Here is an 11,407-nt window from a genome sequence, read left to right as displayed (position 1 = left end):
CTTCAGCTTGCTTACTTGGCAAAACGCGCTCTTAAAATAATAGTGTTCATGGTATTGAGGATCGTTGCCACTCACCCTTCAGCAGTGCTCTTGGGTTCGTAGCTTAAGACCGCAATCCTATACACACTTGTCTTTATGTAAGCCTCACTAAACTCAAGGGGACTTACCTCTGAGTAGTCATGGGAAGAACTGGGCTGTAAAGCACTTTTTTAAAAGCCTAACATCTTCAATTGCTTATGCAATATTTTATAAAGGTTGGTTAGGTCTGTCATGAGACTAAATCCACATTCTTTGCTTTTAGACGGACAATATCCAGGGCAAGAGTTATTGTCGGCTAAAAATAATGCTGAAACTTTGGGGTTTTATTGCTTGTTTAAAAATGAGTGTTCCTCTTCTTCTGGCCTTACAGCCCTGGAACCGTAAAACTCATTTCTGAAACCACGCTGAGTTCATAACGTTTCTTTTGCGCGAATAATGCAAAGCAATGACAAATTTGACTATATTTTGTGTCTCTCCGTGTTTTGTTTTTGAACCCATTAGCCAACTCCTGTCGCTTGTTAAAAGGCCTGTCACTATATGTACCACCAGCTTCGAATATTAATAGTTTAGCTTTTTGGATAACCAAAGCTAAAACCTTTAAAGCTCATTAAGCTGGTACAACTGCATGCTTAACCGACCAGAACTCTTCACACACACCCCCCTTTAAAAAAAATCAGATTCTTTATCAAATGGCAAATCCAGGGTTAGCGTTTGGCTTCTGGTTTGCTTTTAAATGGCCACAGTTTGATTTCACAAGAAAAAGAGACCATTCAGTAAAGGATATGATTGGGTTAAATTCTGGCTTGCAGTAAAGGTCGCTGTTTTTATTAGCGGTGGAACTCGCTGTTTTTTAATCTGACCCTTCTGAAACCTCGGTTCAGTGCAGAATAAGCTCGTGCAGTTCAGATAAGACACTCATTTCAGCAGAGAACAAAACTGTCCGGAGCCACTTCTAAAACTCTTTTTTTAAAAAAATGGGGAAGGGGGCAAATCTTACCAATTTCTCAAGCCTAATATTACAGTTTCGCAGACAGGGAAACGACACCGAGCTGGCTATGTTGCGCTCTTGGAAGTAGCAACCCAAAATCTTGAATTAAAACACTTCTACATTCCCCCATGTTTATGATAATCACATCCTTCAATGTGTCCTTTCGTTCACAGGGCCACACACCCCGTCCTGCGACATGTCTGATTTTTTTAAAAAAAGAAGTTATTTGCTGAACACGGTGAAAATAAAAACAGATATCCTCCAAACTTCGCAACACATTGAGGCTTTTAATCAGAAAGCAGTATCAGAAGTGAGAGCATTTTAAATATGTGATAAAACTCTTATAGATTTTGTAGTTTATTCCTATGCAAAATAAATGTTTTTAACACCCTTCCTTTTTTTCTACTGGAAAGCTTAAAAACCAGAACTAAAACAGTCCATTTTAAATCACTTCCCCCTTCTCATTTTTGCTTTTAAAATATGTTTTAAATCCTTCAGCTTTTATTCAGTATAATGACGTTTAAAGTGATTCACTGACTTTCTAAAAGCAGGCTTTGACCTCGGTTTTCAAATCTTAACCCATAACAAGACATTCTTGTTCTGGCTTCATTATGTGAGAACAAATGGAACTATCTGGAGTAAATGGTGTTCAACCAAACAAGACTCGTTCTTGGAGCACTCCCCAAAAGGCAGTAAACACAAGTTAATCTTATGAATTAATCTCCATATTGCAAGGTCGGTTTTCGAAACTGCTGTGTTTGTGGTCATAATATCATTTTGTGAAAAGCAAATTGGTAAAACCTTATTCATGTGGAATTCAGCGAGGGGAAAACTGATCTTTATAAACAAATCTATAAAAAACAAATACTTTTTTCTGATGAATTCCTGAACCTTCGACATTAAAACAAACACCCAGACACGTTTTGCTTCTCTCCCTCCCCTGCACCAGCACAGGCACACTCTGTTAACCCACTAAACCTCAATCCTAAACACGTTTACTCTGAAGTAAATCCCAATGATTTCAACATTACTTTCTTCAAATCAAGGCTGCAATCCAGGATTTGGCCCCATTGAACTCAGTGGGACTTCCTTCTGAATACACACATATAGGACTGCACTGCAAATGGTTTAGGATGGCAGCCACAATCGCAAGAAATACAAAATCAAAAGCTTTTGTTAGTGTCACCATCTAGTTAAGTATCTAGATGTATCTAAACACAACCAAAGTTATTATTCCCCTCCCTCTTTCTCCCCCTTTTGGGCAAAGAAGCCCTTTTCACATCATGTCACACACTCCTTCATGTGTTTTTTCATATTCTTTTAACCTTTGTTAGGCAAGATGATATTCAGGGGAGGGGAGGAGAAATCACAGTAAACTTTCAAAGATCTTTAAAAGAAGAAGAAAGAGGAAAGTCATCTGCAAACATAAAGAGGGTCCTTATACAAGTTGTGTTGGCAGGGGAGGGTTGTTTTTTGTTTTTTTAAGGGACGGAATAAACCAAGTAAAAAAAGAATTAAGAGAGACAGAGGCAAAGAGCGAGAGAGAGACAGAGAGAGAGAGAGAGAGAGAGAGAGAGAGAAAGCCACCGGCCGTCAGGCTGGTTTTATTCTCCCGCCTTTGAGAAAAGCTGCTGCTACTGGCGTGATATTTCTTCTTCTTCTTCCAGAGAAAGAAAGAAAATCACCCCCACGTCTGCAATGTAATGGAAAGAGACCTACAATATTTACTGGTGTGGTTTGGTTAAGATGGAGAGACGGGACAGGGGGAGAAGGGGCGGGAGAGGGTGGGCAGGGAAGGCAGAAGCTCTCCCTCCTTCTGCCGGAGTCCGAGCGAGCCAGCCAGGCGCGGCCGGGGGCTTCAGTCCCCGCTGCCGTCGGCGCCCTCCGTCCGCCCGCTGCCTCCTGCGCGGCCCTCGAGCAGCTTGGCGACGGCGCTCCTCCTGTAGAGCTGAGCCAGGTCGTAGGCTGTGTCGCCCTTCCTGTTGCGGTGCCCCACGCGGCTGGCCGTGCGCTCCAGCAGGAAGGCCACGACGGGCAGGTGGCCCTCCTGCGCGGCCAAGTGCAAGGGCAGGTTGCCCTCGGCGTCCTCCACGTTCACGTCCGCATTGAACTCCAGCAAAGTCTGCAGCGTGTCCAGGAAGCCCGCGCGCGCCGCGTCGTGCAAGACGGCGAAGCCGGTGCGGTCCTTCAGGTCCGGGTCGGCGCCCCGCCGAAGCAGCTGCCGAGCGATCTCCGGGTTCCCCAGCTTCATCACCTGACGGGGGAAGGCGGGAAAGACAAGGGGGAGGGAAACAAAAGCACACGACTGAGTTGCGTTCACACGTTACGCGAGCGTGTACCTCACCATAGCACCCTAGGGCGTCCTTACCTCAGAGAGCCGTCGCTTGACCTGGGTCGGAGAACCCAGCCTATCGATTTGTATTTCACTGGGTCGAGGGCTCGTGGGGGGGGGGCGCACCTAACGATTATCCACTGCCTTCCCTACACCTTGAAAACAAGCATTTTGGTGGAAGAAGGTGGCGCCAGCTGTTATCTTTTTCGAGCTCCCCTGACTGCTCCGTCCTCGGGGCTCCGCTGCCTCCCTTCCTAAGGGATGCCATCCCGCCCCAGCCCGCTTTTAACAGCCGGGTGACAAAGGCAGAGGCTCAGGTCTTTTCCCAGGCAGGTGATGGAGAAGTTCCACCTGCCCAGTCACCATTGCCCCTCAGAATTCCTGTGCTGGGAGGGGGGGAAACAAAATTAAAGGAGAAAATTCTACTGAGGCGATGGGGGGATATTCCTTCCTCTTAGGGTTACGAAGGATTCAATACCCCAGAAGAGTCGCGAGGGAGGGTATCTGACGCAGAACAGGGATTAATTGAAGCGGCAGACCTACTTAAAACGTGCGGATATATGTTTATTGGCAACATGCTGACACGATTTCGACGGAGGATCCTGAGGGCGGAGGGCGAAAACGTTCAGGGAACCTCCGTCTGTTTTCCCCGCCAATTTGATTCCCCTCAGCCCCTGCGCGCTGACCTCAGCCTTGGGGAGCCGGTCCCACTGAAACCCAAGGGGTTTTATACCCTAGACGCGTTTCCTCGAGTGAAATAACTAGGTCTTGAGATAAAACTGTTTCCCATCTTGATACTTCGTCCTCATGATGAGGTGGGGCGGACAAAGCGTCTGTTTAGCAGTTGGTTTATTGTAATTAAAAAAACAAAAAACCCAAACATCCCACCACGGTCGGGAGTCACGTAAGGATTCAATAATCCCACTCTTCCCACCCCCTTGTTAACCTTCAAGTGCGATTTAGTCATATCAGAACAGATGATATCAGAAGTCAAAGGCACATAAGCAGGTTGAGATAATACATTGAACAGCACTGACTTGTTGGTAGAAATGCAAGCTTTGGGGCATTTACTTTAGATGTGTTTCTTGGGGGGGGGGTGCGGGGGGGGCATGACACACGGAAATAAAAAAATGGAGTCAGACCCAAAAGGAAACTCTGTCAGACTGAGCCAGGGAAAGGAGAAAACTCCATGAAAGGTGAAAGTCAGTTCCAATGATGAGATGAGAGGATTGGAATAGTACTAGGATCAGAGCTCTTCTGCTCCTGCCTTGGCAGAGAGCTACAACACAACCCTATTAGGTCTATATTTTAGACTAAAAAGTTTGCTTGTTTTTTAAAAAGATGACACATGAATAATTGAGAACAGCAGGTGTGCCACACCTGTTGACAGCGCACCCTCATGAATGTCTTTACTCAGAAGAGTCTTCTACTGAATTCAGTTAGCCTTAATTTCAAGTAAGAGTGCATAAGAAGATCACAATCTTAGTTTCATTTGGTATCTCTATAATCACAAGAATGCAAATGAACACACATCCTGGTTTCCTCTAATAATTGGAGAGGGACAAACATATCCCTCAAATTCTTAGCCTTTGTTTGAATGGAAAAGTTTTCAAAGGTTGTTGGCTTCCCTAAAGGTCCTCCCCCCCTTTTTTTTTACTTTTTGTGAAAGCACTCCAACTGCCACTAAAAGGATGGCTCCGATGATTCAGCATCATTCCTACTGCTTCCTGCTAAGGCAAAGGTAGTCTGATATTGCCATTTTAAAATAAATAATTTTAAAAATTGAAATATGGAACCTGCATAATATTTTTCAGCACAGGAGCCGGTCTGCCTCGTTCAGAGAGACCCTCAGGCATTCTGAATCTTCACAATGACTCGGGGGAAATTGCAGTCAGTTCTTTTGTAATATCACACACTGAAGGTTATGTTTCGGTCAAGTTCTTTTCTTTTTGGAACAGCCAGTTTTGAAGCATGATGTGTTCCTTATTTGCTTTCAATTCCACCCCCCACCCCCAGCTCTGTTCTACCCACTCTTCTCGAAAGGAATAGCTATCTGTCTGTCTGCCTATCTGCTCCATACAATTTTCTACTGCAAGGAATTTTGCCTTCCACTCTTTGCATAAACAAGGGGGAACACTTACAGTAAACAAAACTGGAAAGAGCTGTAAAAATAAGTATGCCCAAACTTTGTTGAGGTGGGTGGGGAAGTGAGCACCAGACGATACAACAGCAGTAAGTGTGAATGGCATCTACAATGTGGAATATTGACTAGGCGATACCTGCATGCTTTGCTGTATAGCATCTGACTTCTCTCAGGCAGGTCTGGGCTGCAAATAGCCAGGAGGACTGCTAAGTCTTCTGGAAATTAATAGTAATGTTAAGTATTTGCAAAACACTCAGCAAGGTGAGTGGCTTCCCAACACCTCCAACACAACAGGTACTCCCGAAAGATTTTAAACTCTCACTCAGCAGGGCCTTATGACACCTTGTGCAATTTGAGGTAAGTAAGGAAAGCAGGATCAGGATGTGGAACAAGTTTCATTTAGTATACCATTTCAGATGTGCAGGTTGCTGATGTAGTATTGTTTTGACAAGGGAAGGGGACAGATACGAAAGAAAAGGCCTAGGAGGGAAAACCTGACCTTGGCCAAATCTAAAAGAGAGAGAGGCCTGCTTTAAAACATGCAAATTCAAAATGCAGAAGGTGAGGAAGGAGAAAAGGTCAGAGAAAATAATAGCAAAATGCTGTCTGGATGAGCTAGAGGACCAAAGCCAAAGTGTGTTTTCACTTTCTTTGGTATAATATAGAGTAAGCAATATTGGGGACTGTGTTGACTATCAACTTTCTCAAATTCTATCATCCACCCACTAGTTTTCTCTGGATTATACATACTGAAAATAAGCAGTCAGCCCCTTCTATGTTTAGCTTTTATTCTAGAGGAGTGTGTGCGTTTGTGTGTGTGCACATTTGGTAGCGTGCGTCAAATCCTTGTTTACGATGAAGGAGCAATAAAAAGTGGGTGTTGGAAAAGATACACGGGCAGCCAAGAGAGTTCCCTGATCCATCTCTGCCTAGAAAATACACCCCTGCAATTATTTTTAAAAATGGCAAAATGTGCCATTCAATTGTTGTGATCTGCTTCTGCAACAACTCGTTGGTTCTTCACTTAGAAGAGAAATTGGAGATCCATTTTAGAGGCAGAAACCTACACACACACACACACACACACACACACCCTGACCCTGCTTTACTCAACAACCTCCCGGCCCTGTGGGCCTTGAAGCTTTCCTATTTGTAGGTCGGTAGAAGAAAAAGAGCCTAGAAGACCTCTGGGCATTGTCATCGCTCTCAGAAAAGGAAATAATTTAAGGATTATTGAAAGGAATTGTAAAGTGGGGGGGGGGGGGAGATAGCTCACAGGCAGGGTTATTATTATTTTTTAACTCCCTTACAAAAGGGGGCTTCTGTTTCTCTCTCTCTCTCTCTCTCTCTCTCTCTCTCTCTCTCTCTCTCTTTAGCACCCACCAACATATGAGACATGTGGATCACCTTTTTGTAGTTTAAAGCACAAATCCCTTTTCTTTGAGAAACCTAATCAGTAGTCCCAACTGCACTCTTGATCCTCTGCCTGGCACAAAAAAACACATCAAAAAAACCCAGTCGCAGGCTTTCACCTACGTTTCCACATCTCTTGCTTGACTGTCCCCCCACTTTTCTTTCCCTCGTGCATTGTAACACTTTCAGCACCGTTATACGATGTTCTTAAAAGAAAACATCTTTCAGCGGGTCCAGGGTTTTAGGAACTGGAAGGGCTCCAGCTGCCGCCTCTAAATCTAAACAGTGGAAATGGGTGTATACAAGGATGGTACCTACGGCAAGGAAATCTTCGCCGCTTAGCGATCCACCAAAACACTTTTAAAAATAATAATCCAGGGCACTGTCTTTCCAGAGATTCAGATCGCCCAACTATTTTAATGTACATCTTAGCTATGCAGTGCAGATAGTAAACTTGGGGGGGGGGAGCGATCACCGCGGGGAGAGAGGGAAAGAGAGCAGGAGAGTGAAGCCCCACACTGACCTCGCTCCCATCAGCAAGAGAGCACCCCCGCTTTTAGAAAGCTAAACATATAACCGGGATTTCAAAGAATAGAAAGGAGGTGTTTACCGACCTGCAGTGAAAGACGACCTAGCCCGGATGGTTTCGTTCCCTCCCCCTCCCCCCTCCGCCACTTGCTTCCCTGCCCCAGAAAAAGGGTTGTTTTTCTTTTTTAAAAAAAAAAATCGAATTAACGTGTGGACGAGTTAGTCTACAGAGAATTCTTAAAAAGCATTACTGACCAGTTTTACTTAAAGTACGTCACTTTAGGGAGTTGGAGCCGCTAAAGTTATAAAATATGGCAACCAACTCGCTTTTTAAAAAATGCTGGGTGTTTTTTTTTTCCTCCCCTCTTAAAAACGGTTCGCGTCCCCGTCAAACCAGTTCACCTAGTGGCGAAAGATTGCCTCTGTCCGTCTGGATACCAACCTGCAGCGCAGTCCTCCCAAATCCATTTTGTGCATTGACGTTTACATTATTTTCCAACAAATTTATAAGTTGCGCTAGGTCCCCTCTGGCAGCTGCGGACGCCAACTCATTCGCAAAAGGTTCGGCCATTCCTTGCGGACGATCGGCAGCGAGCAGATGACTTGCGCTTGCAATTTTTATTGTTGTTATTATTATTACTATCGCTCTTTTTAGCCGGGCATGGCATCGGAAACTGACAGAAGGAGTGGGGATGTTAATCTTCTGGAGTAGACCTTGTAGTAAATACTCGTAAAGAAGCTCCTTGCCAAAAGCCCGCCCCTTGGGTTCACACGTGACGCACACTGCTGCAGCTCCGCTTGAAAAGCAGATCTCTGCACCTCTAACACGCACAACGCTCCCCCCCTCCTGGAGGACCTTGGCCAGTGGGAAATAAATTGATATGTACCCTTGCAGCCAGTGTAGTACGCGGCCAGAGAAACACGGCCGCGCTAAGCCAAACGTGCGAGGAGAAGCAGAGAAGGTGAAGAACAAGGTGGAGGCGGGGAGGGAAGGAGGGAAGCGGAGATGGGGGGAAAAGGAAAGGACTCACCGTTCTTTCCAACGGGGACGCCCGAGATCCGACGCGCAATCCTTTCCGCCGAAGAACCTCCCCTCGTAGTCTCGCGGGGGTCGCACAAACCAGCCCCCAGGACCTTCCTTTCCTCCAGGCAGCGGCAGCGAAGGAGTTAACCGCAGCCGGAGCTGCCAGATCGGCTGCCCTCCCTCCCTGCCTCCCTTCCCCGAGGTTGCTGGAAGCGCAGGAGTCCCCCCTGCTCCGCGCCACCCGACCAAGGGCGACGGGGGCTCTGTGGACCCGGCGGCGGCGGCATGCTTCGGGCGGAGCTCGGCGGTCGCCAGCGATCTCCAGCCTGTCTGTGCACTGGCGCGCGCGGGAGAGGAGTCGCCGCCGCCGTTTCTCTGGAGCGTCCGCGCCTCTCTCCTGGCGTCGCTCCGCTGCTGGTTTACCCGCCTTCATTCAACCGCGGGCGGCAGCGAGGGAGAGAGAGGTGCCGGGGGGCGGCGGTTCAGGAGCTGCCGCCGTTTCTTTGACAGGAGCCTTTGCCTCGCATCGCTCTGGAAAAGGCTGCGGAGAGGCAAAGGCAGCTTCCTGCAAAAAGCGCCTGCCGGGGTCGCCACTCTTCGCCCGGCTCTTTGCAAGCAAGCAGCCCCCTCTGCAGGAGCCCTTCGCCGGTCGCAGCCCAGGAAAGCCGGCTCTTCCTCCTCCTCCTGCTGCTGCTGCTGCTGCTTCCCCGTTTCTCGGTCTCCTTCTTCTTTCTTCTTCTTCTTCTTCTTCCTCCCTCTCTTTCTCTCTCTCTCTCTCTTTCCTCACCCCCCCCCCCCGCATCAGCTTTTTTTGAAAAGGAAAAACATTTGAGCGCTCTTTGACTTGAAACACCCGCCCACATTCTAACGGCAGAGATTTAAGGAGGCGCCAGCGAGTTGCCGGCAAAAGCAGGAAGGCCTTGCGCGGGAGGGCGAGTCCCGCCGAGGGCGCCTCCCACTCGCCTCTTCCTCCCGATGCTGTTGGCGGGCAGCAGCAGGCCTCCCTGTCCCGCGTTGCCGGACGAACGGACGGGGCCCTGCCTGCTCTCGCGGAGGGCCTGGGGCTCGCATGAACTTATGCCGCGCACTTGAAAGGAAATCGCGCCCCCCCCCCCAGCACAAGCTGGCGCGCGCGTGCCCCTTTTCTTGCTGCTTTGCCATTGCTGCATCTACCTTTCGTACCGATCCCAAACCCCGCTCCCGCCCAAGCCCCTGTCATCTCCAGGGCTCCCTATAGGGTTTTGACGTCACTGAAGATCTCTTCTCTAGCCCTAGATACACGCCAAGCCGCCAAAACGATGCAAACACGCTTCTTTTTTTTTTTTTTTTAATCTCTCTCTCTTAAGCTTGCAGGGATTTTTTGCCAGATCAGCGCAGAGAAGGGTAAAGGAGGCGGGCCAAAAGTTAAGGCTACGTGTAGTGAGTGTGCCCTCCGCGCCACAATCTTATTTTTTCCTCCCCTCGCCGCGAAGCAAAATAGCTAATATCTTCCTCGAATATTCCTTTACTTTTCCACAGCCCCCCACCCACCCACCCCTTGCTACCCGGGAATAGTGACATCAGACCTGTAGAAAGGTAGCTAAAGGAGGCGATCTGCAGGTTTTCTCTCGCTGGGTCTCCGTTACTAAGGAGACGGCCCAGACAAGGTCACGTTGAAGGGTCAATGTCAGATTGCTCCGACTGTAGCAAACGAAAAAACGTTCACCTCTCTCTCTCTCTCTCTCTCTCTCTCTCTCTCCACCCCACCCCGTTGCCCTCCCGCCAGACTTGTGTCTACTGCTACACCTTGGAGAAAATGGAAAGCGGGTTTGTCAGCATTGCTGCTTATTTCCAGTGCAGGAATGAGAAAGAGAGGCGCCCTGGTGTACAAGACAAAAGGCAGTAGGGCAAAAAGTGTTTAGATGCCCCTCATATAGGTGGATTGAAATGTTTTCTAAACATTATGAGGCATGGGAGCTGCACCAAACCTAAGTGAGCTGCAGAATCAAGTGAATTCAACATGTCCTTTTAAAATAAGTAAGAAACAGAATCCAGGAATGAACTCCAGACAGGTTGTCCTCTCTGAAAGGTAGGTTGACTCAAAAGTGCTAAATAAGTCCAAATCAGGGACTCCCAACCGTTTCTGGGCCTGGGTTACATTTGGAAACCTATAATGTAAGCACCATGAAATACCCAGAAACACATATCACAGCTATAAGCAACACCAACACACCCAAAAACAAATAAAGCACAGACAAAATAAGGAGACGGCACGACTGAAACAGGCAAAACTAAGCAGTATTTAAAAAATAACCATCAAACAAACCAGCTCCCCACCAAAGGAAAGAAAAAGCAGGCAACACCCACAAACAAAGCAGGTAAAACATGCCCACATGGGTCCTAGAGCTAGAGGCCTTCTAGGGAAAGGGAGGAGAGGATGGCTACATGCCTGCATTTTGCTTTCCAGACAGCCAACCAATGGTGAAAAAAGAAAAAGAAAACACAAGAAAATAGCAGTGCCCTTGCAAGCTACCAGTCTCAAAAACTCTGGTGCCCACAGGAACCACATTTGGGACCCAAGGCCTAAAGTACATTTAGTTTGTGTCAGTAGGAATAAACCCAGTAGTTGATATATAAGGCTGGACAGTAATTGTTACACACAATATATTTTCAGAGACATTTTCTTTATTATTTAACATGCTCCAAAGCTGAACCTCAGCACCAAAACAGAGTTGGAGAGTTCTGGACAAACTTTTTTTTTTTGCTGCAAATAAAACTACCAACATTCCAATTTTTGTTGTCCCTGTTAAGACATTAATTCCTATATCCTAGTCTTTGTGTTGGTAGATGGGTCAGGTGGGTGAATCAAAGGCCTGAGAGGTGAGTCAAGACTCTTAACACTCCAGTGCTAAATATATTTACATAGAGGTAAATATAATTGATTTCAACAGAGTCTACTTG

The 11,407-nt window shown here is 47.1% G+C and overlaps 1 protein-coding gene across 2 annotated transcripts; it reads right to left on the bottom strand.

Moving 5' to 3' along the window:
- Positions 1-1,294: 1,294 nt before the first annotated feature.
- On the bottom strand, positions 1,295-9,535 carry CDKN2C (cyclin dependent kinase inhibitor 2C). Of its 2 annotated transcripts, XR_014157359.1 has the most exons (3): positions 8,475-9,535; positions 1,462-3,281; positions 1,295-1,421 (listed from the first exon to the last, which is right to left on the bottom strand). XR_014157359.1 is itself a non-coding variant. In XM_081865344.1 (2 exons), the coding sequence occupies exons 1-2, from the start codon at positions 8,012-8,014 to the stop codon at positions 2,886-2,888; spliced, it is 525 nt and encodes a 174-aa protein (XP_081721470.1). In that variant the 5' UTR covers positions 8,015-8,152; the 3' UTR covers positions 1,295-2,885. The 2 variants fall into 2 exon arrangements, 1 of the variants encoding a protein (XP_081721470.1); XM_081865344.1 differs by lacking the exon at positions 8,475-9,535 and adding an exon at positions 7,886-8,152 and having other exon boundaries at positions 1,295-3,281.
- Between the last annotated feature and the right edge of the window lie 1,872 nt (positions 9,536-11,407).

Source organism: Podarcis erhardii, assembly GCF_964252035.2.
Source record: "Podarcis erhardii genome assembly, chromosome: 6".
Classification (NCBI taxonomy): domain Eukaryota; kingdom Metazoa; phylum Chordata; class Lepidosauria; order Squamata; family Lacertidae; genus Podarcis; species Podarcis erhardii.
Note: the sequence above shows the minus strand (reverse complement) of the source record. Positions and strands in the feature narration are given on the sequence as shown.

Coding starts and splice junctions, on each gene's coding strand:
- CDKN2C (XM_081865344.1), bottom strand. CDS start 8,014: ATGGCCGAACCTTTTGCGAATGAGTTGGCGTCCGCAGCTGCCAGAGGG. Junction 3,282..7,885: donor TTGGGAGGACTGCGCTGCAG/GTTGGTATCCAG, acceptor TTCCCCCGTCAG/GTGATGAAGCTGGGGAACCC.